Source organism: Acinonyx jubatus, chromosome A3, assembly GCF_027475565.1.
Source record: "Acinonyx jubatus isolate Ajub_Pintada_27869175 chromosome A3, VMU_Ajub_asm_v1.0, whole genome shotgun sequence".
Lineage (NCBI taxonomy): Eukaryota > Metazoa > Chordata > Mammalia > Carnivora > Felidae > Acinonyx > Acinonyx jubatus.
The window spans coordinates 16,026,045-16,052,424 of record NC_069388.1 but is presented as its reverse complement, the minus strand read 5'-3'; the positions used below and the strand labels follow the sequence as shown (position 1 = coordinate 16,052,424).

General features: G+C 49.7%; 1 protein-coding gene across 3 annotated transcripts in view; it reads left to right on the top strand.

Moving 5' to 3' along the window:
- The window catches only part of TOX2 (TOX high mobility group box family member 2), a 134,674-nt gene extending 112,669 nt beyond the window's left edge, over nucleotides 1-22,005 (top strand). For 2 of the 3 annotated variants that reach the window (XM_027070147.2, XM_027070145.2), the window contains exons 4-9: nucleotides 13,845-14,084; nucleotides 16,478-16,705; nucleotides 17,152-17,232; nucleotides 17,914-18,309; nucleotides 19,004-19,134; nucleotides 21,622-22,005. In XM_027070147.2, the coding sequence (XP_026925948.1) occupies nucleotides 13,845-14,084; nucleotides 16,478-16,705; nucleotides 17,152-17,232; nucleotides 17,914-18,309; nucleotides 19,004-19,134; nucleotides 21,622-21,658 (1,113 nt within the window). In that variant the 3' untranslated portion in view covers nucleotides 21,659-22,005. The remainder of the gene's footprint in view (nucleotides 1-13,844; nucleotides 14,085-16,477; nucleotides 16,706-17,151; nucleotides 17,233-17,913; nucleotides 18,310-19,003; nucleotides 19,135-21,621) is intronic. The other variant, XM_027070146.2, reaches the window with a different exon arrangement.
- The last annotated feature ends 4,375 nt before the right edge of the window (nucleotides 22,006-26,380 follow it).

The window sequence follows — 26,380 nt, the reverse complement described above, 5'->3', positions numbered from 1 at the left end:
CATAACAGGATGATCAGTGTAACCAGGAATGGGGTTGTTGCTTTAAAAGGATAAATTAGTCTGACTCTTAACTCAATAATTAAAACTGTGATGGCGCTCGGCCTGCAGGGATAATGTACTATTATTATAGTCGTTTGTTTCAATTAAATGCTTACTGATTTTACAATAGCAGCCGGGCACCTGTGCACTATAGCTATTACTCTGAACAAGACATCTCAAATTTCAGGAGAAATTTGTCAGCGTGCGAGGGATCTCCCACCAAGCATGAAAGTTTATTAGAAATACTTACTCACAAAAGGCTTCAGAGTGAGAGGCAGGCACTGGGGAAGGCTTCCTATTGGCTTTCTTTTCCTCTCTTTTGTGCTGAAAAAAATTTTTTTTCTTAAAAGAAAATAATTTTCAAATTTTTGACCCTCAAAGCCCAAAGAAGCCTCAGAGAGCTGGTTTGGTTGGCTGAGGAGGGGCTCTGGCCGTGACCTCACACATCATTGATTCCAGGGTGTGGTAGATTAAGTAATGCTACCCTGCCCAGATGACCATGTTCTAATCCCTGAAGCCTGTGCATATATTACCTTATATAGCAAAAGGGATTTTGCAGATGTGACTAAGTAAAAAAATCTTGAGATGCAGACATTATCCTGGATTATTTGGGTGGGCCTGGGGATGTAATCATGAGTCCTTATGCGGGCAGGGGCAGGAGGGTCCAACACCTAGACTAGGTGGTGTGACAATGGAAGCAGAGGGAGAAAAGCTCTTGTGATGCGGACCACAAGCCAAGGAATAAGGACAGCAGCCATCCTAAAAAAAAGAAAAAAAGTGAAGACACAGAGTCTCCCCTGGAGCCTCCAGAAATAACCGGCCATCCCTGCACCTTGACGGTAGCCTGGTGACATTGATTCCAGACTTCTGGCCTCCAGAACTATAAGGGGTTGAGTTTGTGTTCTTTTTTCTTTTCTTAAGATTTTATTTTTAAGTAATCTCTACACCCAACGTGGAGCTCAAACCCACAACCCTGAGATCAAAAGTCACATGTTCCACTGACTGAGCCAGCCAGGCACCCCAAGTTTGTGTTCTTTTAAGCCACCAAGGGTTTTAAAAAATTTTTTTTTAATGTTTTATTTATTTTTGAGAGAGAGAGAGAGAGAGAGAGAGAGAGAGAGGTCAAGTGGGGGGGAGGGCAGAGAGAGAGGGAAACACAGAACCTCAAGCAGGCTCCGAGCTGTCAGCACAGAGCCCAACAGGGGCTCGAACTCACGAATGGTGAGATCGTGACCTGGGCCAAAGGCAGATGCTTAACCAACTAAGCCACCCAGGTGCCCCTAAGCCACCAAGTTTGAGGTAATTTGTTACAGCAGCGACAGGAGACAGCCACACTGGCTCTCTGCTGCTTCCCAGTGTCCTGAGACCCTTCTCAGAGTCCCGAGACCGCTTTCCCTAGGCAGGCAGTTCTGTCACAGATCCCAGGACTCCCTGGAGGCTGGTGGCACACAGACCTGGGCTCTGACCCTCCTCTGCTTAAAGCCCGTGGCCATCCACTTAGCACCTGCAGGCATGGGCCCTCCGCCTCAGTCCCCCGAGTGCTCACCTGTGATGCCCCTTCATCCTTATCTCCCGCTGTTTCGGACACTCCGGCTTGCTTGTGGGCATCTTGCCAAGCTGGTCGTGCCACTCGTGTTAGAGCTCTCCCGAGAAAGAGAATGTCCCAGCACTCAGGCTGGTGAAGTTCCTCATCACTCAGCCTTTTCGTTCCATTCAGGTTTCAGTGGACCGGATGAGGCCCACCAACCTTAGGGAGGACAATCAGCTGTACTCAGTTGACTGATTCAGATGTTAGTGTCATCCAGAAACACTCTCAGAGACATATCTAGAATAATGTTGGAGCAAATGTCTGGCCCCCCTGTGGCCCCGTCAAATTGACAGAGAAATTAACCATCACATTACTCCATGCCTCTGTGCCCTTGCCGAGGCTGTTCCTGCTCCTGGGCATGCCCTCTGCACCCTCCTCATTTCTGCAAACTTCCTCTTCAAGAGCTGGCTCAGTCTTCCCCCATGGAAATGCTTTCTGGCTCACCAGGCACTGGAGGGGCCCCTTCTGTGACCCCCTCCACCCAGGTCCCTTTGCTGCACTGGTTAAAACAGTGTGGGTGCATCTCTGCCTCCCCCATCAGACTATGCACTCCAGATGGGGTGTTCTGTTAGTCTGCTCTTAGGGTCCCAGACACAGCAGCCCTCAGGGAATGTCTGTTGAATGAATGAGTGACAGGAGCAGACTTGGGGACCCAAGAGGACTAGAGAAGTAAGACGACCACAGAGGTCGGTTCTGCTAAGGGCAGTTCAAGGCGAAGGCCCAGTCAAGGACCCGAGAAGGAGGCTGCAGGCAGCAAAGGCAGGCCAGCGTCAGAACGGGGGCTAACTACAAGGTCTCTGTGGCCAGTCCAGGCCTTCTGATTTTAAAGAGAGGCTGTAATGCAGCCAGAGCAAGGGCCCAGATGGTGCCCAGAGCAGGGTTTAGTGGAGAGACGGCAGCGAGTGCCTGTTTCCTGGGGCCAGGTCTGGACAAGACGGCGGGCTGGAGGTGTAGTCACTGAGGACAAGGACATGGCAAGCAGATAGACCTTGACTTGAATCCCAGCTCTACCACTTACCCTAAATGACCGTGGGCATGTTCCTTCCCTTTTTGAGCCTCAGCTGTCACATCTGTAGGATGCTGATGATAAACCTACCTCCTCCCATGGCTGGGTGAGAATTAAATGCGCTCAGAAGGTCAGTGCCTGGCAGATATAACTGCCACCTGAAGGGTAGTGCCTCTACCACTATTTCTGTTTACTTCACATTCAGCTAAAACAGAGATTGGCGGGATGCCTGGGTGGCTCAGTTGGTTAAGCATCCAACTCTTGACGTTGGCTCCGGCCAACATCACAGTTCGTGAGATCGAGCCCTGAGTCAGTCTCTGTGTTGACAGTGCGGAGCCTGCTTGGGATTCTGTCTCTCTGCCCCTCCCCAACGGCATACTCACGCACACTCTCTCTCTTTCTCAAAAACAAAACAAAAACAAAATAAAAAAAAAATGCAGAGATTGGCAACCTATGGCTATAGGCCAATTCTGGCTCTCCACTTGTTTTTGTAAATAAAGTTTTATTGGAATACAGCCACGATCATTCATTTACATATTGTCTAGGGCTGCTTTTGCACTACAATGGTAGAATTGAATAGTTGTAACAGAGGCCATCTGGCCCGCAAAGCCTAGCATATTTAATATCTGGCCCTTTATAGAAGAAGCCTGCCAACTCCTGATATAACAAATAAATATTTGTGAAGTACTACCCTAGTGCCAAGCCTAATGCTGTTATTTTTATTCTCACTGGAGCCTCCTTTCTGGCTTCTCTCATACTTCTCTCACTTTCCAGACACTTCCATTGTTTCTCACCTCTTAGCCGGTTGAGATCTGGTTCAAACATCAAGTTTATACCTCCAGCAAGTTTGTGAGGGGATGAAGGAAAGGAACACATACCAGTGCCAGGCTCTGTGCAAAGTTACCTTTTCACTGGATCCTCACAGCTGCCCTATGAGAGCAGGTTCATTACCCTCCACCCACATTAGAGCCATTAAGATCTGTGTGGGTGCCATGAAAAGATCTCAGTCTCAGAAGACAACCAGAATTCTGACTTTCTCACTTCCTGGCTGTGTGACCTTGGGAGAGTCACTCAACCTCTCTGAGTTTCAGGGTCTTTATTGTAAAATGGGGGTGATAACAGCGTTCATGCAGCTCATGGCATGGTGCCCAGCACATAGTGAGCACACATCCAGTAACATAATAAGTATTTTTAATCATTATCACAATTGTTACCATCCTCTGTAGAACAGAGGGATTAGTATCTGTTGGAAAGAACCACTCTGGACCCTGGGAGGGATTGTACAATGCTGGTCAGTGGTTCGTTAGTTTTCCTTTGGGGTCTGACTGTGCTTAGAAATTAAGAAGTTTCTGGCCCCTCTAGAGCTGAGGCAAAAGCTTCAGTGAAAGGACACAACTGAGCTGAGCTGCTGTCGCCTTCACAAAAAAGTCCCAATTCTCCAGGCAGAGTGCGAGGCTGTGTTTAATGATACACGTCCCTGCCTCAGAGGAAGCAGGTGGGGTGTTAGTTCTGCGAATCAGCAGAAGGCAGGAAGGAGTAGGTGTGATTTCTTATCCTCTCCCCTCTGGGTGGGGGCACCCTGGCACCTGGGGCTCCTCTCCACAGAGGCTGCAAATGGGGAATTTGTGAAAAACACCTTTGTGTTCCTGCCCCTCCGAGAATCTATTAAGCTAGGCGAATCTAATTAAGTTCACAACGACGCCTCCTTACTCTTTCCTCTGGCTCATCCTTCCTGAAGAGGCCACAGAAGCGGCTCCTAAGTGTGCCCATATGTTTCCATGAGAGGAGCAGGAGGCTTGGTGCCCCTGGCCACCAGATATCTCCTAAGTGCCAGCTGGATGCCGGGCCATGTCTGCACAGAAGCAGATGCTTGATGCCCACCATGCTGAGCCCTGGGAAAGCTCAGGAAAGGGGTGTGGCTGAAAAGGGAGGTCAGGGGACGCCTCTCTGAGGAGGTGATGTTTCAGGTAAGCCTCAAAGGATGCTGACATGGAGGGAGGGAGCAGTGAGCCACAGGGGAAAGTCTCCATTTAGAGGGAAGCCCACATGGAGCTCTGGGAAGGATCTGGAAAGGTCAGGAAGACAGAGGTGGTGCATGCAGATCTTTGTTTCACAGGCTAAGACAATGCTAGCAGACCCTGCAGGAGCTTCTGAAGATTCTGAGCAGGGAGGACACCCTTTCTACTTGAGTGGGGTCACTCCAGTGGCCAGCATAGCACCAGACAGGGGGCTGGTATCTTAATTTGGGACCCCTCCCTAAATCAGACTCTGATGCAAAGGTTTGGGTGCAAGTATTTTGTTTGGGGGTGACCCCAGGAAGCCATGCAAAGGATGAAGGGAATTGAGACTGGAAGAGAAGGAAACCAGGAAAGGGTGGGCTCGGGAGTTGTGACACTGTGGCCACTGGAACACAGTTCCGCTGCGGACACTCTGAGGAGAGCATGGAACACAACTCGGAAGCGCCCCGCCGAGGAGAGAGGGAGCCCAGGCTTTCCCACACGCTCCTGGTCCCTCATGGTTGAAGGGCACTCCTGGACCCTCAACTGTTCAGCACTTCTGTTCTGCCCTGGGCAGAGGATGCTCTCAGGAGACCATGAACAAATAAATGAGCAAAATAATTTATAGCTTGAAATAACCATTATGAAAGAAAGAGACAATATGATGATACAAAATAATGGTCGTGGGTTAGGTTTTTAGACAACGTAGTCAGGGAAGGCTTCTCTGAAGAGGTAACATTCCAGTTAAGAACTGAAAGATGAGGGGCACCTGGGTGGCTCATCTCCCACAGAGGGAGATTCTGTGTCTCCCTCTCTCTCTGACCCTCCCCCGTTCATGCTGTCTCTCTCTGTCTCAAAAATAAATAAACGTTAAAAAAATTAAAAAAAAAAAAAAAAAGAACTGAAAGATGAGCCACTTGCAGAGACCAAGGGGAGGAAAGCTCAGGTCAGAAACCTGAGGCCGGGGTAGGCCTCCTGCATTTGAAGATCTGAGAGGAGGCCAAAGCAAGCTAGAGGTGCAGTAGGTGCGGTGCGGACAGTGTATACGAAGGGCTGGAGCGTCAGACTGGGGCCCATCATGCACAGCCTTGAAAACCGTGGAAAGTGGAGCACATTTTAGCCTAAGGGAATGGGGACGCTGAGGAAGACTTTTGAGGAGGGGAATAGCATGGTCTCATTCGCTCATTTGAGAGATCCGTCCAGTGATTGTGGGGGAATAGGCTGGTGGGAGGTGGGAGAACAGGCAATGAAACAGGAAAACTGGGAGATGGCAGTGGCTTTGCGGGGGGGAAGGTGGGGAGAGGTGTGTGTGGGACTTCGGATTCGCTGCAGAGGCCGAGCCAACACAGGTGTGTCTGGGGCAGGAGGGGGGTGCAAGGAACACAGAGAAATCAAGGTTGGGGCCCAGGTGTGGGGCTTGGTGAAGCAGACTGAAGGAGAATTAAGTTCCATTTTCAACATGTAAAGTTTGATGTGCTTGTGGGGCATCCAGTGAAGACGCAGCGAGGCAATGGAATGAAGGTGTTTGGGGCCCAAGCTGGAGATCAGGGCACCAATCCTATCTTATTTCAGGATGCATCACATAACCAACTAAGTGATGTGGATGCCAGCCGCCTTCCCAGACTTCCCAGAACCTAGTACATTCAAGTTCAACACCAGGCTTTGAAGAGCCCCTGATTATTATTATTATTATTATTATTATTATTATTATTGTTAGTTTGGGGTCTATTTTTGAAAAAATAAAATATTACAGATACAAATTAAGCAGGCTTTGTATCTGTCTTTCTTTTCCTGCTTTTCCTGTTTTTAATGCTTTTACTATATTTTTATATGTCCTTAAACACTTTATTGTAATGTTTTATGTTATAAACATGTACATTAAGGTATTTTACTGCATGGATCCTCTTGAAACTCTTTTTATTCATTATTGTTCCTGAGTTCATCCACCTCACTGACAGGTGTAGCTACAGGTCATTCCCTTGAACTCTGTACAGAATTCCGTTATGTGAATATATCACAGATTTTCACCATTTCCTAATTGGTGAACATTCACATTATTTCCAGTTTTTCTGGAACTTAGAAAATGCCATAGTAATGATCATCTTTATTATAATATATAATTTTTGAAAGGTAACTTCATGACTCTCACACAAATACGAAATGAAGACATGTCAATTTATTTAACTCATTCATTAGTGAGAAAGCCAATAATACATTACAATTGGCTCAAAGGAGAATCTGATGAATAGACATATATATATCAGCAACCCAGAATGATAAAATAAATTTTGTAATAAAGGTAAAACTGGAGCAACAGAATACTGTGTTTGAAATCTTCTTTCTACAAGGTAGAATCAATTGTACCTCTACCAGACAACACTTATTTGCATTTTTATGGACAAGAATCAGTTGCATTCTACCTGATACCCACTAACATGGCTCCTATAAAAGAAAAGTTACAAGTGGTGGTCAAGAAGTGGAGAAATTGAAACCTTGTGTACTATTGGTGGGAATGTAAAACGGTGCAGCCACTATAGAAAACAACAGGGCAGTTCCTCAAAAATTAAGTAGACTTACTGTGGGGTGCCTGGGTGACTCAGTCGGTTAAGCATCCGACTTCAGCTCAGGTTGTGATCTCACAGTTCATGGCTTTGAGCCCCACATTGGGCTCTGTGCTGATGGCTTGGAGCCTGGAGTCTGCTTTAGATCCTGTGTCTCCCTCTCTCTTTGCCCTCTCCCGCTTGTGCTCTCTCTCTCAAAAATAAAAATAAACATTAAAAAAAAAAGTAGAATTACTGTATGATCCAGCAACTCTATTTCTGTGTTTATAACCCAAAGAATTGAAAGCAGAGTCTTGAAGAGATATTTAGACACCCACGTTCACAGCAACATTATTCACAACAGCCAAAATGTGGAAGCAACCCAAGTGTCCATTAATAGATGAATGGATGAATGCAGCATCCACATACGATGGAATTTTATTCAGCCTTTAAAAGGAAGGGAAGTCATAAGAGACTCTTAAAAACAGAGAACAAACTGAAGGTTGGTGGGGGAATGGGGGAGAGGGGAAAATGGTGATAGGCATTGAGGAGGGCACTTGTTGGGATGAGCACTGGGTGTTGTATGTAAGTGATGAACCACAGGAATCTTCTGCCAAAACCAAGAGCACACTGGATACACTATATGTTAGCCAATTTGATAATAAATTATATTTAAAAAAAGAAAAGAAGAAAAAAATTAAATAATAATGCAAGGAAGGGAAGTCTGGTATAGGCTACAACGTGGATGAACCTTGAGGACATTTTGCTTGGTGAAATAAGCCGGTCACAGAAGAACAAATTCTGTATGATTCCACTTACAGGAGGTACCTAATGTAGTCAGATTCATAGAATAGTAGCCAAATGTCACAGTAGTAAAATGGTGGTTGCCAGGGGCTGCAGGGAGGGAGGAATAGGAAGTTATTGTTTTATAAGTAGGGTTGCAGTTTTGCAAGATGGAAAGAGCCCTGGAGATGGACGGTGGGGATGGCCGCACAACAATGGGAAAGTGAACTGTACTCTTAAAATTGGTTAAGGTGGTAAATTGTATGTTGTGTGTATTTTACCACACTGGAAAAAATGTAACAATGAAAAAGATGCACTAATTTCATTTTTTTACAAAGTTGTAAAGTTGCCTAGTCAAAGACAAAGGCACACATTCCTTTAGAAACAGATAACCCCAGAGGCCCAGGAGCCATGCTCAGCATTCCGTCGAAAGGACAATCATTTGCCCATTCTAATGTCTTTGAGATTTATCCCGCAGTATTTATTTCTTCTTGTGCATCTGGGAAAGTTCCTTATAATAAATATCTTAGAATAGAATTGCTAAGTTACCGAATTACATGTCTTCAGTGTACCTGGGTATTATCAGATTGCTTCCTGAAATGTTTACCTTACTAGCTTACACTCTAACAGCAGTATAAATAGACACCCAAATGGCCAGTAAACGTATGCAAAGGTGTTCAACCTCTCTAGTAGTCAGGACAGTGCAAATTAGAACAAGTTTGAGAGCATTTCGCACTTTGCAGATTTGCAAAAATTCGGAAGTCTGCCATTATCAAATGTTGGCAAAATATGAAATTACAGAGTCAGGAATCTCTGGCTAAAGAATTCTAAGCACGCTGCTGGGAAGAAAAATGAAAAAACAAGTCCTAAACACAGAACCCCAAGGCCATTTTGCCCTTGAGGAAATAATGTCAGACTCTTGCTTAAGATTCAGGGAAGGAAGGGTATTTACGCATTGAAGTGGAAAGAGGGATGTTTAGAGATTTTAAATCCTTTGACTCTTATTTCTTGAGAGTTAAATTTTTTCCCCAGTTTTGTTGAGATAGTACTAACATTTAACGTATATTATTTTAAGGTATACAACATGATGATTTAATTCATGCAAATATTTTGTGAAATTATTATTACAGTAAGGTTAGTTAATACCTGCATCCCCTCACATAATTACCTTTGTGTGTGTGATGATTTAAGATCTCTGTTCTTAATGACTTTCAAGTATACAATATAGTATTGTTAATTATAATCCCTGTGCTGTACATTAGGTACCCAGAACTTATTTATGCTGTAGTTGGAAGTTTATTCCCTTTGACCACCTTCACCCATTTCCCAGCCCCTGGCCCTGGAAACCACCATTCTACTCTCTATTTCTTTGAGTTTGGCTTTTTTAGACCCCACATGAGGGAGAGCACAGTCTGTCTTTCTCTGTCTGCCTTATGTCACTTGGTATAAGGCCCATCCATATTGTTGCAAAAGGCAGATCTCCTTCTTGCTTGTTGCCAAATAACATTGTACATACATTCCACACTTTCTGTCTGTTCATCTGTTCAGAGAAACTTAGGTTGTTTCCATGCCTTGGCTATGGTAAATAATGCTGCAGTGAACAACGGGGATGCAGATCTCTCTTCAAGGCAGTGATTTCATTTCTTTTGGATCGATACCCAGAAGTGGGATTGCCAGATCACATGGTAGTTCTGTTTTTAATTTTCCAAGGAACCTCCAGACTGTTTTCCAGAGTGTCTGCTCCAATCTACACTCCCACCAACAGTGCACAAGGGTTCCCTTTTTTTTCACAGCCTCACCAACACTTTTATCTCGTATATTTTTGATGATAGCCATTGTAACAGATATGAGGTGGTGCCACATTGTGGGTTTGATTTGCATTTCCCTGATGATGAGTGATGTTATGGACCTTTTCATGTACCTGTTGGCCGTTTGTAAGTCTTCAAAGTATCTATTCAAGTTCTTTGCCCATTTTTAAATTGAATTCTTTGTAAAAGTTTCTACTCTTTGAAATAGTTCACTTGAAGTCTGTTTCCTGGGCTTCTTTATGATTAATATAATAATAAAATATAGATTTCACAATATATTATATTAAGAACTCAGAACCAAAATCTACTTATGTGCTGTTCACAAGATGCACACTTAAAATGATGAAGGACAGTAATAAACAGTGGGAAAATAGAGGTACTGATCACAGGTGAAGTTGGATCTAAAATAAAAACATTAATTGAGGCAAAGATACTGGGGTTTTTTTATTAAGAAGAAGAAGCCATCATGAAAGTATAGCATTCTGAAACATTTATGGGAATGAATAGCGTCACATCAGTATATGTGAAGAAACCTGTTTAAATTCCATAGAGAAACTGAAGGGAACACAATAGCAGTGGGAGCTGCTTTAACTCATTTTTCTTGAAATCTCACAGCTAGAGTAGTCAAAACAGTTGATGGAATAGACATATAGAGAAATGTGTATATTGGAGCATAAACACGATTTCAGATACACATGAACATTTTACAAAAACTCATCATACCCTAAGCCATAATGAAAACCCCAATACCAAAAAGATAAAATTCTAGGAGTCATGTTTTCTGACCATAATAACAAAAGAATATATTAAATGAAGACTCCTCTCCAAATAACTTAAGGTAAAAAACAAAACGAAAAACCAACAAACAACACTTCAGTTGTAGAATATATATTTTTATTTGGGGGGGATGAGTAGGGGCAGAGAGAGAGAGAGAGAGAGAGTCTCAAGCAGCCTCTATGCTCAGTGTGGAGCCCAATGTGGGACAGGATCCCAGCATCCCAGGATCATGACCTGAGCCAAAACCAAGAGTCGGATGCCCAACCGACTGAGCCACCCAGGTGCCCCATAGAATTAAAAAAAAAATTAATGTTTATTTTTGAGAGAGAATGAGAACAAGAGTGAGAGTGAGCACAGGTGGGGGAGGGGCAGAGAGAGAGGGAGACACAGAATCCAGAGCAGGCTCCAGGCTCTGAGGTGTCAGCACAGAGCCCGATGTGAGGCCCAAACCCATGAACTGTGAGATCATGACCTGAGCCAAAGCTGGACGCTTAACCAACTGAGCCACCCAGGCAACAACCCCCGCCGCCGCCCCGCCTAACACTGTAGAATATTTTTAAAAATATTTGTGTGGTATACAATGAGGGAAAAATCATAGTTATGGAGCAGGGGTTCTCAACTTCAACACTACTGACATTTTGGGGTACATAACTCTTTGGGTGTGTGTGTGTGGAGGGGGCATTCTACACATTGTAGGACATTTAGCATCATCCCTGACTTCTACCTGCTAGATGCTGGTAGCACCAACTACACACACACACACACACACACACACACACACACACACAGACCAGTTGTGACAGCCAGAAATGGCTCTACATATTTCCAGATTTCTCTGCAAATGGTCCCTGTCTGGACCTCTGCCCTAGATAGTAATATTATTAGAAAAGAAAATCTGAGGGGCATCTGGGTGGCTCAGTCGGTTAAGCATCTGACTTTGGATTTCAACTCAGATCATGATCTCATGGTTCATGAGTTTGAGCCCTGCATCAGGCTCTGTGCTGACAGCATGGGGCTTGCTCAGGATTCACTCTCCCTCTCTTTCTCTCTCTCTCTCTCTGTCTCTGCCTCTCCCCTGCTTGTGCTCGCTTTCTCTTTCAAAATAAATAACTTAAGAAAATAAAATGTGAAAGTAAATAAATTATTTAATTTGAAAAGCTACATAAAAAGCAACTTATGATACCCGAGGTCAACAGTAATAGAGAGGAAAGCAAAATTAATAATCAGAAAACTTGTCAAATTTATTTTTTTTTAATGTAAGAACTGGTTCTTTGGTAGATAGTTAAAACATAAACTTTTTGAGAAGGAAATTTTAAAACAGCAACATGCATCCACAGTATTGTAATTGGGAATGAGGATTTAACTACAAAAACTATAGAGTAGATTAAAAATATGATAACATTATCCCAGTTATATGCTGTTAATGTTAAAATGTGGACAAAGTAGACAGTTGAAGTATATATGTATGTAACTTACCAGAATTAACTAAAGAGAATATGGAAACTAAAATAACCACGGAAAATATTATGAAAATCAGTCTTTCGAAAAGCACATAACACAAACGCCAACATTGGCCAAAGATAACCCCCCAGAAAATGGAAATGAGGACAAACCTAAATAAGAAATTTCCTCAGAACTGAGGACATACCAGACAAAATCAAACAAACACACATCCAGGCCAAGACGGCGATGTTCCGATCAGATTCCACTGAATCCAAGGCAAAAGGAGGCACTTTATAATAATAATAATAACATTCATGGGGCACCTGGGTGGCTCAGTCAGTTAAGTGTCCAACTCTTGGTTTCGGCTGAGGTCACAATCTCATAGTTTGTGAGTTCAAGCCCCACATTGGGCTCTCTGCTGACAGTGCAGAGCTCGCTTGGGATTCTCTCTCCCTCTCCCTCTGCCTCTCTCTCTGCCTCTCTCTCTCTCTCAAAATAAACAAATAAACTTTTAAAAATTTCATAAAAAACATTCAATCCATAATGAAGACAGTTTTCTTTTTCCAACAAAAACCAACATTGAGCCCTGTGATGACAGCTCGGAGCCTGGAGCCTGCCTCAGATTCTGTGTGTGTCTCTCTCTGCCCCTCCCCTGCTCGTGCTCTGTCTCTCTATCTCAGGAATAAACATTAAATTTTTTTTTTATTTAATTAGAAAAAAAAGAAATTGGATTCTTTTGAGGAGAAAAAAAAACTCCCACATAATAAAATGGGAAATCCATGAACTTGCCTAATGAAGAGAACATCGGAGGAAAACAGCTCCTTGACATGAGAAATTAACAAAAGGAAAAATAACCACAGATGCAATGGAAATAAAAATAGGGGCGCCTGGCTGGCTCGGTCAGTGGAGCATGTGATTCTTGATCTCGGGGTTGTAGGTTCGAGCCCCACATTGGGTGTCGAGATTACTTAAAAATAAAATCTTTTAAAAACAAGGAAATAAAAATAATTATAAGAGTACGCAAATTGTTATGCCTCACTCAACAGTGTGTGCGTGTATATATAAAATATTTAGGTGAAAAGAATACACTGTTCTACAGATGTATTTAGTATGAGAAATGCCTGTATGTAAAAATCAGGAGCTTTCTTATATTCCAAAAATAACAAGTTAGAAATATCATAGGGAAGATTTGATGAGAAAATTACTGACTTAGAGGAAGAAAAGTACAAAGCTTTATTAAGGGATTTATTTCTTCTATGTGTTTAACAAACACTTATACACAATATATGGCTTACTAGGGGCCAGGCACATTTTGTCCTACCCAAACCTAAAAGGTAGTTTTAATTATTATCTGCATTTTTTTTGGACGAAGAAACTGAGGCACAGAGAGGTGACATAACTGGGCCAAGGTCACGCAGCTTAGAAGTGGCTGAACCGGGATCCAAAACACAGCCAGCCTCCAGCACCTGTGCTCTTTGCTGTAGCACTGCATAGCGAGTAAATGAACAGACACACCGTGTTCTAGGAGAGAGGACTCAGTATCAGTAAATGGAAAATGATCAGTAAAATGATCAATTCACTGCTGGCCTGAGCTCTCTGGCGAGGGCTGAACTGCTAACCATCTGTCCAGGGTGAATGTCAACAAAAGGCAAACCGTCAGGGGGCTGTAGGCTGCCCCCGGGTGCACCGAATCTCACCCCTGCCCACCCCCCGACCCCACCGCTGGAGCCTGGGGAAGCCCAGCTGGGAGTGGAGCCCCCCAGCCTTCTCCTCTGCATGCCACTGCTCTGAGTCCCACGGTGCAGAGGTGATGGTGGCCGGCGGGTCCTCCCTAGCTCACAATGCCCTGTCCTATTCTCTTAGATCCAGGAGATGGTCCACTCGGAGGTTGCTGCCTACGACTCGGGCCGGCCTGGGCCCCTCCTGGGCCGCCCGGCGATGCTGGCCAGCCACATGAGTGCCCTCAGCCAATCCCAGCTCATCTCTCAGATGGGCATCCGGAGTGGCATTGCCCACAGCTCCCCGTCACCCCCAGGGAGCAAGTCAGCGACGCCATCTCCCTCCAGTTCAACTCAGGAGGAGGAATCAGAAGCGCATTTCAAGGTAGGGAGGGTGGAGATGCAGAGCCCTAACTGATGCCCTCCTGTCAGCAGGTGGGTGGGCCCTGCGTGGAAATTGGCATCACCTACCTCTAGACAAGACTAGAAGGGTCTAACTGTACCCTTTGCTGGAAGACACGGAGGAGGAAAATCAGCAGGTAGAACGGGGCCCACTGGCTGGAATGCCTGGGCAGTGGGGATGGTGGTGACTGGAACTCGGGATACCTGGCTTCAGCTGCTAAATTTGCTGAGCATCTTTGACAAGATCCTCAGGGTCACATCTTAGGGCCACATTGGCCTTTTAGGAGAAAATGTGCTGATAAAAATGGGTGGTTCAGCAGAAGGCATCTCTGGACTGCGCTGACCGCAGGATGGGGCACTAAAAACGAACACCACCACCCCAGTCACTGGGGACACGCCCCCCCCCCAACATCCCTGGAGTCATGGATGGTCCTGCCTCTTAAGAACAGGTCGGAGGGGAGAGGTCACCAGCTGTCCAGGCTTGTCCTTTCTTTGCACTGACAAATCCCCCTGGCTGTTGGAAAGCATCTTATTTTACTGGGGCCAAAAACAGAGGCCCAGAAAGGCCCAGGATGGAAGCTGTCACTGGGAGCCTCCCAATGAGCCCGTGGCAGAATAAACTTGATCCCACCACTTCCGCCTCCCTTCCTTCTTCATAAGGGCCTCTCACCCCTTTCCACACGGTGGCCCTGCAGACGCCTGGGAGCAGGAGCCATGGCGCCTGTCCCCTCTAGCAGAGACCCTGACCTCCTGGGCTTGGGCGGTGGGGGGGGGGGGGGGGGGCAGGGGGAGGCGCATCTGGATCCGGTTCAGCTTCATCCTCAGGATAATTTGGTCTCTGCCGTAGGCCAGACAGGAGCCGTTTTTATTTTATTTTTTATTTAATGGACACTTGGGGCCAGACACTGTCCTAAGCACATAACAAGTATGCAGCCATGTAATCCTCACCACAGTCCTGGCGGTAGGTGCCATCATCTGTCTCCAGTTGGCCGATGGGAAAACTGAGGCCCAGAGAGATTGTGTAACTTCTCCAGCGTCACCAAAACAGGATTCAGACTGAGGTGGTCACAGTCTGGCTCCAGCTGATGTGCTCTTGGCCACCTGTAGTGCCCTGTCATCTCTTCCTCATCCAGCGGTGTATCCGCATCCCTCCTCCTGCTAGAGCCTCTCCTGGGGTGGACACAACCGGGCCCGGAGGGCGGCCAGCTGCACATAGAGGCAGGAACAGAACGGGCTCTGCTGCAGACTGCCCCTCACCGTCCCGCAGACTTGGAGGCCTGAATCTTGTCTAGTGGCCCACGGTTTCCCTATCAGTTCCCGGCGTCACTTTCATCTGCTTGGTGCAGGCTGACAGTCCTCATTGCAGGATCCAGGGCCTTTGACCAAAGTTCCTGGTCCCTCCTGTGTGGCCTGAAGGGTCCTTTTGGGGACCTGCTGAGGTCTGTGGTGAGCATCCCTATACTGTACCCATCCTGCAAGCCCTGAGTCTGACACTCACGGGATTGCAGTCCTGGAGTCTGATTGCTCCTGAAGGCCAGGTGTCCGGAGTGAGGCCACACCCAGCGAGTCACATAACCCCTTTCCCATCCAGCCATGTCACAGGGCCCCCGGGGACTATGCCCCCTGCCCCAAGTTGCACACCTGAAAATTGGCGGGAGACACTGATCTTCTGTGGTTAAGGATCACCTTTGGGGATGATTTGTGATCACAAGAAAGGAGAGCTGTTAAGAAAAATATATATAAAACTTGGAAATCGGGCCCTGAACAACAGCTGCACGCTCTTTCAGTGGCGTACCACAGCATTGTCCAGCAGGCTTGCTCCAGAATTACCGGTCCTCTGGGAGAATGTGCCGCTGTTGTGATTCATTTCTCATGATCAATTAGGGGACTTTACACCCTGTAAAGTCAGATGTTAACTTGGGAAAGAAGTGGTAGAGATGTAAACAATTTTCGTCTGATTACAAGGCAAATGAATTTTTCCCTGTAGAGATGCAAATGACTTCTGCCCCGTAGAAAAGATTAAAAGCCCCAAAGCGATAGTTTCATGACTCTGTAGGGCAGTTTTGCTTGTATTTCTTTGAATCAACTTTGCTGCCTTGCTGATTTTCATTAATGAGTTAAGCACAAACCCCGGAGTTCCTGGCTCCTACCCAGCCTGTGCATATGTCTGTTGCCTCCCTCACCTAGAGAGTGAGGAGCATGACCATGTGTTCAAGCCCAGGGTGGTGGCCAGCCCACTACTGCCCATGCATGCGTGGAGTCAGACAGGGAGGTGGTGGGGTGCTGAGGAAGGTCCCCTCTGCCTCGGGCTGGGGTGGGTAACCTTTGACAGGAGGCCCCCAGCTTCTGTTTTTCTGACTCCTCTCACCTGCACAGATGTCCGGAGAGAAGAGACCCTCGGCTGACCCAGGAAAAAAGACCAAGAACCCAAAGAAGAAGAAGAAGAAGGACCCCAACGAGCCTCAGAAGCCTGTGTCGGCCTATGCGCTCTTCTTCAGAGACACTCAGGCCGCCATCAAGGGACAGAACCCCAGTGCCACCTTTGGAGATGTGTCCAAAATCGTGGCCTCTATGTGGGACAGCTTGGGAGAGGAGCAGAAGCAGGTGAGTCTCTGTCCCTTTTGGGACCGTCCCTCGAGGCTTTGAGGCCCTGGAGCCAGTGACAGACTTGGAATGTCTGAAACCAGGAAGACGCTCTTACGGAGGTCTTTTCATGGACTCAGTTTGCCCATCTGTAAGCTGGGAAGCTATTCGAGTTCTGCTGTTTGCCAGCTGCGTTCTCTAGTGACTTAACCAGTCTGGATTTTGGCTTCCTCATCTGTAAAACACGAATAAGCATCTCCGTCCGTCTTGTTGCTCTAACTGTGTGAGTCTGGAGTCCAGACCAGAGCTTCCTCTCCCACCTACCATGTGCCCATGGCTCGTCTCGTGGGCGTCCAGGGAGGATAGGGAGCAGAACCAGCCCTAGGCAGATTCCAGTTACCAGCTGCGGGGCCTCGGGCTGATCGCCGGAGCCCTCCCCAGTGTTGCCCATGTCTTGAATCTTTCAGGCCTACAAGAGGAAGACCGAGGCAGCAAAAAAGGAGTATCTGAAGGCTCTGGCAGCCTACAGGGCCAGCCTCGTATCCAAGGTAACACCCTGGACCGTGGGCCCGGCCGTGATGAGGGTGGCACCCCCCCCCCCAAGGGATAGAGCAAGAACTGAGGCCCATGGGAACGGTCAGAGCTATAGTTTGTGGAGAGAGTGGATAAGACCAATGTGGTCACTTCTCCGGTGTGCCTACTATGTGCTGCGCTCATGCTGAGCACTTTACATGTATCTCGTTTCATTTAATTCTTCCGAGAACCCAGCGTTCAGTGAGGTTAAGCAACTTGCCTGACATGATGAGCGTAGGGGCATTGTCTGAAAGCTATCCTAGAGGACATGGCAGGTGGGTTAGGCCCTAAAGCGTCAAGTGGGGGGAGGGGGGTGTTCCAAGTTGAGGGAACAGCACGTGCAAAGGCATAGAGGCCGTAGAGGAGCATAAATAGAGGATGTCCCAGCTGGATGGTGCTGGCCTCACGGGCCAGGCTGAGGAGTATGGGCCTCATGGGCAGGGAAACCCCAGGGATTAGTGCAGGAGGTGGTTGGATGGTCAGAGCCAAGTGCACTGAGGACCCAGAATTACCTCCGGTTAGCCCATAGCTCCCTGCCAAGGAGTCAGAGAGCCAGCCAGGGGCCATGGCAGTGGTTTGCAGACCCCGCTGGTCTCATGGCCCAAGTTCTGGCTTATCCGTCTTCCCCAGAATAATTGGTGTCTGTCTCCTTGCAGAGCTCCCCAGACCAGGGCGAGACCAAGGGCACTCAGGCAAACCCGCCGGCCAAAATGCTGCCACCCAAGCAGCCCCTTTATGCCATGCCGGGCCTGGCCTCCTTCCTGACGCCATCGGACCTGCAGGCCTTCCGCAGTGGGGCCTCTCCCGCCAGCCTTGCCCGGACGCTGAGCTCCAAGTCACTGCTGCCTGGCCTCAGCGCATCCCCGCCACCGCCCCCCTCCTTCCCTCTCAGCCCTCCACTGCACCAGCAGCTGCCGCTGCCGCCCCATGCCCAGGGTGCCCTCCTCAGTCCGCCTGTTAGCATGTCTCCAGCCCCCCAGGCTCCTGTCCTGCCCACCCCCATGGCACTGCAGGTGCAGCTGGCTATGAGCCCCTCACCTCCAGGGCCACAGGTAAGGACGGCCCAGTAGGAACATGCCCTTCAGGACCCCTCGTGGGGAAGGGAGGTGGCTTGGGATTTCAGATACTGGCCCTGCCCCTCACCAACCTAGGCTCCTTACCTCTCTCTGAGCCTCAGTCACATCTATGAACTGGCTCTAGCATACCTTCCCCGAGATATACCGGCTACAGTGAACAGTTGACAAGTTCCCAGACAGATGCTTTGGATCCTTAGGATGTCCCAGGCCCTCCTCTTCTCCTCTGTCCATTTCTGCTCTCTGGCCTGAGGGGCTGAAAGCCATGCAGCTTCTGCCAGACCAGCCCCAGCCCCTGACTCTCCCCAGCGCCTTCGAAGTCTGACCCCACTGATTGTTCCACGGATACTCTTACGAGACTTGTGTGGCTCAGCATGATAACTCCATTTTATAGACTGGGAAACCAAGGCCAGAAAAGGAAAGGCCCCGAAAGCAAGAGTCCTTCCCCCCGCTGATGCCGCTAGGAGAAGGGTTGAATTTTCCAGAAGGTGCTCCGCTAGGGAAAAGGAAGAAGCATTCCAGGCAGAGAGGCAGAGTGGAGGTTTTGTAGAGGCCGGAGGAAGTGTCTCCGTGAACACCCTCAGGCACATAGAGTTCCCATCCCCCGCTCGCTGCTGGAGATGTGCACCCCATTTTCTCCCCTTTGCTCACCTGCCTCCTTTCCCCTGGGCAGGACTTCCCTCACATCTCCGAGTTCCCCAGTGGGTCCGGATCCCGCTCACCCGGCCCGTCCAATCCCCCAAGCAGCAGCGGAGACTGGGACAGCAGTTACCCCAGCGCGGAGTGTGGCGTCAGCACGTGCAGGTGGGTCCTCGCCCTGGCCTCCGCCACAGCCCCGGGGCTGCCAGGGGATGGGAGGGGCAAGGCTCTGTGGGTCACTGTCAGCCCTGCGGGAGTGCCCCAGGGGTGCCTGCAGTCTTGCGAGAAGACACAGGACGAAGCAAGACCCCAGAAGGACTCCGCTGGTCTGACGCCAGGGCCTGGGAGACGGGGCCAGCTTCAGTCTTCCTTTTCCTCCTTCTGTCCTGGTTGTCTCACGGTGACAACCATGTGCCTCTCTCACCATGTGACACTCACCGATGGCTCCTCCGTCCTCAGTCAGGTTCCCTGGAAGCAGAGCTGATGCGGGTGCCTTCGATGGTGCCTTCCGAGGGAGAGCTTGTGGGAGAAGGGAAGGGAGAGGGGCAGGACAGGGCCCCGGAGGGAGCTGAGAGAGCTCAGCCACAGAGTCACTTCAGCCTGATCCACCGTGAGCTCGGAGCTCGGCCACAGATGGCCCTGCAGACTTGGTCCCGCTCTGAGGTTAAGGCTTTTTGTACCCATGTCTGTCAGCCATTGGCTCTGGGCTGCCCCAGGGGGTGTGGCCCCCAGGCAAGACAGGTCTTGTCCACCCCCGGGCAGCTCTCTGGGGAGGGCAGGAGAGGGGGTCTGGGGGAGGCACGAGCAAGAAGGGCCAAGGGGCCAACACGGGGAGCCGCAGACCTTACTGGTACCCCTACCGCCCGCTGCAGCCCAGCACCCCCTCTGACACCCCCCCCCCCGACTTGGCTGGTCCCTGGTCCTCATGTGGACCTCATCCTCCGACCTCCTCTCCCATCCTTCATTCTCAGCCTCTTAGCCTGTCAATGCCACGCTAACTTTCCTTCCTCTAGAAGGTCTTCCTGACCCAAGAGACAGTGACCCCTCATTTCAGAAAGGGAAATGGGGTATGGATGGCACCTTATTCCTCCACCCACCAGCCCTGACTGCCATCCCCTGGCAAGAACTAACCCTGTGGCCACACCCTGGGTATGTGGTCCCAGCAGCAGCCCCACACCCTGGAAGTCTGGATGGTCATGTTTGGTGGACAGGAGGTGCTCTCTGTTGCTGGGCTCCAGCTGCCCCTAAGCCTGGCTGTCGGCCTCTCTGTTCCTCACCCGGCCAAGCCCGCCAGGGAGCGAGCAGACAGGGCTCGTGCCCCGCTGCTGAGGGCCAGTGCCCGGCCACAGACTCTGCCTGGGTGGGCAGACTGCGCTCAGTGGGAATTCCTGTCCCCCTACCTGGGCAGGTGCAGACCGTCCCTCCACGGGCTCCCTTCCCAAGAGTCAGAGTGTGGGGCTGGGGGCTCTACGATGGACATTAGGGAATGCGTCCGAGCTTCCCCCCAACACGGAGGGCAGCCCACAGCTGTGCCCTATTTTACTTATGTTTTAAGTGGAGGTAGAGCTGGCGTATTAGTTTCAGGTGTACCACAGAGTGATCGAATCAGACTTGCGCTTCCTGGGAGATGATCACCACAGAGAGTCTAGGTAACATCTGTTGCCACTCAGAGTTACAGATTCTTTTCTTGTCCGGAGAACCCTTCAGATCTACTCTTTTAGCAGCTTTCAAGCATATAAATTTACAAAAATACAGTATTAGTAACTGAGGTCCCCTGCTGTACATGGTATCCCTAAGACGTATTCATCTTCGAGCTGGAAGTTTATTTATACCTTTGGAGCCTTCACCCATTTTACCCATCCCCCCCGTCTCTGGCACCCAGCAGTCTGTTCTCTGTGTCTATCAGCTTGGTTTGGGGTTTGTTTAGACTCGACATGTAAGTGAGATCATCTGATACTGGTCTTTCTCATCTTTCTCGGACTTATGTCACTTGGCACAAGGCCCTCAAGGTCTCCCGCTCTCACAGATGGGCATCCTATTTGTAAAAAAATTTTTTTGATGTTTATTGATTTTTAAGAGACAGAGTGTGAGCAGGGGAGGGGCAGAGAGGGAGGGAGACATAGAATCCGAAGCAGGCTCCAGGCTCCGAGCTGTCAGCATGGAGCCCGATGTGGGGCTTGAACCCATGAACCGTGAGATCATGACCTGAGCCGAAGTCGGATGCCTGACTGACTGAGACACCCACGCGCCCTGAGCGTCCTATTTTAAAAACACAGAAGGCACCTTCCTGCCCTTCTCGGATTCCATGTGGAATTTACAAATGGAAATCGACTCCACACGGACCTGAGAGCTGGGGTGTGGTTGGAACACCTTCTCTGAAGGACAGGCGCTCGCAGCCACCTTCCCCCAGCGCTGAGGACCTCATGGTCCCCAGCCGGGGTTCCAGGAGGGGAGTTTGGTTCTGCCTGGTGGCCCATCAGGGAGGGACCAGTGGTCTCCAGAGGGGCAGCGCATCCAGGGTGAGGGTGAAGGCTAGCGAACAGGTGGCCTAGCACCCTCCGCTCCAGGCCGTGCGTGCGTCCAGGTCCCTGGGAGCCGGAGGGCGCCTGGCTGGGCTCCCCCCCGCTCTGACAGCCCCTCCTCTCTCCCCAGCCTGCTCCCCAGGGATAAATCGCTCTACCTCACCTAATCCCGCCTCCCCTCTCCTCCCTGAGGCTTGCTGGAGGGGCACTGCTCCGAGCCTGAAGGGCCCACAGCAGAAGGGGAGCCTTGGCAGGAAGCGGGGTGACCGGAAAGAGACGGCAGTGACACACGGACGCCCCGGGGCCTCGTCTCTTCCTCCACCTCACACCAGACTCTGCAGAGGCAGCCCGCCGCCCCGCCGCCAGCCCAAAGAACCTGCAGGAACCTTCTGCCCCCGACCTGCTTGCTCCAGGGTTACCGTGGACCCCGCTCCTCGCCCTGCACGCCGTACTCTGCGTCTGGACGTCTGGCCCCAGCCCAGGCTCGCGTGGGCTGCCCCCGGAGGGGTCGCCTTCTGACAGAAACCCACCCCCAGATGCACGGGCCCGGGGCCGCCCGGCCACAGACGTGCACATGCGGTTTTACAGTGTGAACAAAGATTATGAAACGTCTAGACTATTGGCTCCACGTAAGTAGTTGACTAAGTGTTTTAGAACCGTGAAGACAGCTGTGAGATTATTTTGTGGGGGAGGGGAGTAGTTTCCTTTTAAGGTGACAACCATTTTCTATGACCCTTAGCACATTTTTGTTTAAGTCTTCTCTTATGGGAGAGGTGCACCAAGCAGCGGCCAAACCGGCTCCCCGCCTGTACAGCACGTGCCGGACGACTTGTAGCCACACTGGGAGACCTTGCGCTTTTTTTCTTAACCCTACGTCCGTCTATTTAAAATTGCCAACACCGACCTTTGTCTATTTATGGAGAAAAGTTGAGAACAGAAATGCAGTCTATCATCAAGTGTGTGTGGTTTTCGGGTTCGGTTTGGGTTTTGGTTCTTAGTGTTGTTTGCAGCTGTTCCCTGGCCCTGGCGGGTGTCCGTCCCGGCGCCCAGTGCTTCTCTCTGTTCCTTTCTAATAAAACTTCCGAAAAGTTGAAACTCGGTCTGTTCATGCGCTTGGCAAGCCAGACCCAGGCCTTCCGAGGTGCCTTGTGGCAGCAGCTCTGCCCTCGACGTCAGCGGGATCTGGGCCCAGCGTCACCTGCCGTTTACTCACCCGGAGGGGAGGGTCTGTGTGGACGACTGCGCCTCCGTGTCGCGTCTGCAGAAGTAGGACAGCAGTGGCGCCCGCACACGCCTGCTGGTGACGATGGCGGTCAACGGGGGCGGGGGGCTGGCCGCGCAGGGCGCATCTGCCTGGGGGACGCGAGAGCTGGGTTCGGGGAGCCCTGAGGATGCTCCCAACCTGAACGTAAGGGGCAGCCCAGACAAGGGCGTCTAACCCAGATTTCCCAACAGATGTACAGTGGTGATACCAAAAAAAAAAAATAATAAAAATAATAATTATGTGACTATTTTAACTGTATCTGGAAAAATCACGGTTTCTTGGTATGGAGGAGCCCTCCCATCCCCATCCCCACCCCGTCGGCTCTCAGGGCCTCTCCCTCTGCCACCACCCATCACTGTCACCTCCCTTCTCCCAGATAACAGCCCCAGGGCTGGGGCGCAATCTCTCTGTGAGCAGTTTCCTCACTGGAGGGCATTTTGTAATCCACTTTGGAAAAAGAAAAAAGAGAACCAAACCAACAACAAAAACAACATGCTGTCATGTCAGTAGCATCATTGCGATGCGAAGCATAAATATTTCATGTGGTTACAATTTCCTTTCCTGTGTGGAGCTTGTCAGTAACACGGTGATGACTTAGTTTAATATTCGACTCTTGCTTCTACATTTGAGAAAACAGTGTCATTGGGATCCACACAGACAACCCAAAATAATGAGTGTAAAGCTCTCAGGTTCTTGCCAGCCCCCCATTGCTGCCCTGGCCTTTGGAGGTGTCCACGTGCCAAGGCTGACCTCTCCATTGCAACGGGCTCTCCAAGATGCCCAAGCGGAGTCTAAATACCCTGCCTGCAGATGTCAGGGGTTGTCCGGTGGCACCCCCAATCTGCCAACGCCAGTCTGCGTCTGGACCTTAGAGCGGTGCCCCTGACATTGTAAGGACCTTCAGCCCCTGCAGCCCATCTGCCCTGTCCATGGAGCCGACCCTTCCAGGTGTCATGCACCTGCTTCAGATTTTTCCACCTCCTCCCGCAGACAGACTGGAATCCCAGCAGAGGCACAGCTTGGGCAAAGGCCAAGCCTCCAGACCCCAGAGGAAGGTGTGGCTGGTCCCAAGAGTGTCCAGCACTAATCCCTCCCTGGGATTCCACGTTAGATTGGAAGATGGACAACACGGCATGGAGGGGCCTTCCAGTTACTCTTTAATTAAAGAGTCCACAATGTGGGCACCTGGGTGGCTCAGTCGGCTAAGCGACTGACTGTTGATTTCAACTCAGGTCATGATCTCGCAGTTTATGAGTTCGAGCCCCCCGTGACAGGCTCTGTGCCGACAGTGTGGAGCTTTGCTTGGGATTCTCTCTCTCTCCCTCTCTCTCGGCCCCTCCCATGTGCTCTTACGCTCTCTCTCTCTCTCTCAAATAAATGAACTTTGATAAAAAAAAAAAAAGAACTAATCGTGGTCAACAGTCCAGTTATATCTTAAAAAAAAAAAAAAAAAAAAAGACAAGTCGCCTGGATGGCTCAGTTGGTTAAGCATCCAACTTCAGCTCAGGTCAAGATCTCACGGTTCGTGGGTTCAAGCCCCGTGTCAGGCTCGGTGCCGACAGCTCAGAGCCTGGAGCCTGCTTCAGATTCTGTGTGTGTCTCCCTCTCTCTCTCTCTCTCTGCCCCTCCCCTGCTGGCACTCTGTCTCTCTCTCAAAAATAAACAGTTAAAAAAAAAAAAAAAGAGTCCACTGTGCTGAAATTCAATGTGTTCATTCAGCAAGACTAAAAACAGGTGAGCGGTTACTTTCTGCCCCAGCTGAGCACCGGGGATGCCTGGGGAACCACACACAGATTCCACCCCAGGAGCTCCCTAGCTGTGGTAGCAGAGAAGGAAAATGGTAATAGTCAGCTATAAAAGTGTAAGTGTATATTATAAACCATAAAAATGTAAAATTCACAACACGATGTGACGAGTACGAAAAGGGGCCGGGAGAAGGCAGAAGAGGGGCCCCCAGGCTAGCCAGGGTCCGCAGCGTCTTCCTGGGGGAGGCGATATCTGGGCTGCGCCCCATCCAGTGACCGGGACTGAGCCAGAGCACTGACATGTGGTTCTAGAGTGCCGTGCTTTCCTGATTCAGGACCCCCAGAGGCCGTGGCTCTGTGATTGTGATTCTCTGTGATTGTGAATCCCAAAGAATTCTCTCTGGAAGAAGCTGAGGCTGAGTCCACAGAGCTGCGTGGGGATCTCAGAGGCAGGAACAGGGGCGGCTGTCCTCAGGTTGAAGGTGAACCTCAGGCGCAGTGCATGTTCTCACCTGCCGGGGTCTGGGCCAACCGGGCTCCCTGTACGGTGGGGGTGGCTGAGGGTGCTGTGCGTGCAGAGGTGGTGTGAGCGTGGGTAACGTGCCCCTGTGTGTGGGTTGTGTGTAGGGTGGCGAGGTGTGCACGTGTGGTGTGTCAGTATCTGCAGGCTTGTGCTGCGCACCTGCAGGTCTGCGGGGTGCACGTCTGTGCGGTGTGCTTGTGAGTACAAGATGCGACGTGCATGCGGTGTGTGTATGTGTAGTTGGTGTGCATGTAGGAGAGGACACACGTGTGCACTGTGCCCAAAACACAAATACATGCACACACATCAAACTCACACGGGGGCACATTACACACGCCTGCACCCTACGAGCACGCATGTGCACGTGCACACACATCACACGCATTCACGGTACATAATGCATAGCACGTGGACGTGCACACCAGACACATCACATACCACACGCACACGACGCCCATGCACACGTGTATGCTACGTGTGCGTGCATATCGTGCAACAACACCACACACATGAGCATGTGCACGCGTACATCACACATATGCACACTACGTTCATACACACAAACCCACCGTGCACATGCATACAAATATCTTCCTTTCACTCACCCGGTGGACACACAAGTGCACATATATATATATATATTTTTTTTAAAGGGGGCAGAGAGCCTGAGGGGGTGAAGAGCAGAGGGGGAGAGAGAGAGAATCCCAAGCAGCCTCCATGCTTAGCATGGAGCTCGTCATGGGGCTCTACTCCACAACACTGGGATCACGACCTGAGCCAAAATCACACACACAAACCACACAACTGCACATCCTCACGCACGGCACATACGTATCCATGCATAAGTTAATGTGGGAATGAAATGTTCTTGAAAATTTGGAAGAGTTCACATGCAACGAATCTGGCACACAGTTATAGGTTCGGGGGCTTTAAAAAAACTGCCCAGCACCTCCGTTATTACACAGCTCTGCTCCCTAAACCTCCCCAAATGAATAACCCCAAAGCCACCAGAGGCAGAAGGGCAGTCACTCAGAAGTGGCACGCGGTGGTGAGGAGGGAGGTGGGGCGGAGGGCACCCCTGCAGACTGCGGCTCGGCTGCCCGCTGTGTGCCACGTCCCCCTTCCCGTGTCCTGCAGTAATAACTGTGGCTCAGCGTCCCCTGCTTCCAAGGTGCCGTCACGTAAGCTAACGCTCACTGCTGGACCAAGCCGTGGACCTGAATCTTATTTTTTCCTTGAATAATTTTCTGCTTTTGCTTCTCGTTTCTCGAGTGGTCACTTTCCCAGTCTCTGCCACACGAGCCTCTGGGACCTCACGGCCCTGTGACTCACTCTGCCTGTGCTCGGATGCTGGTGC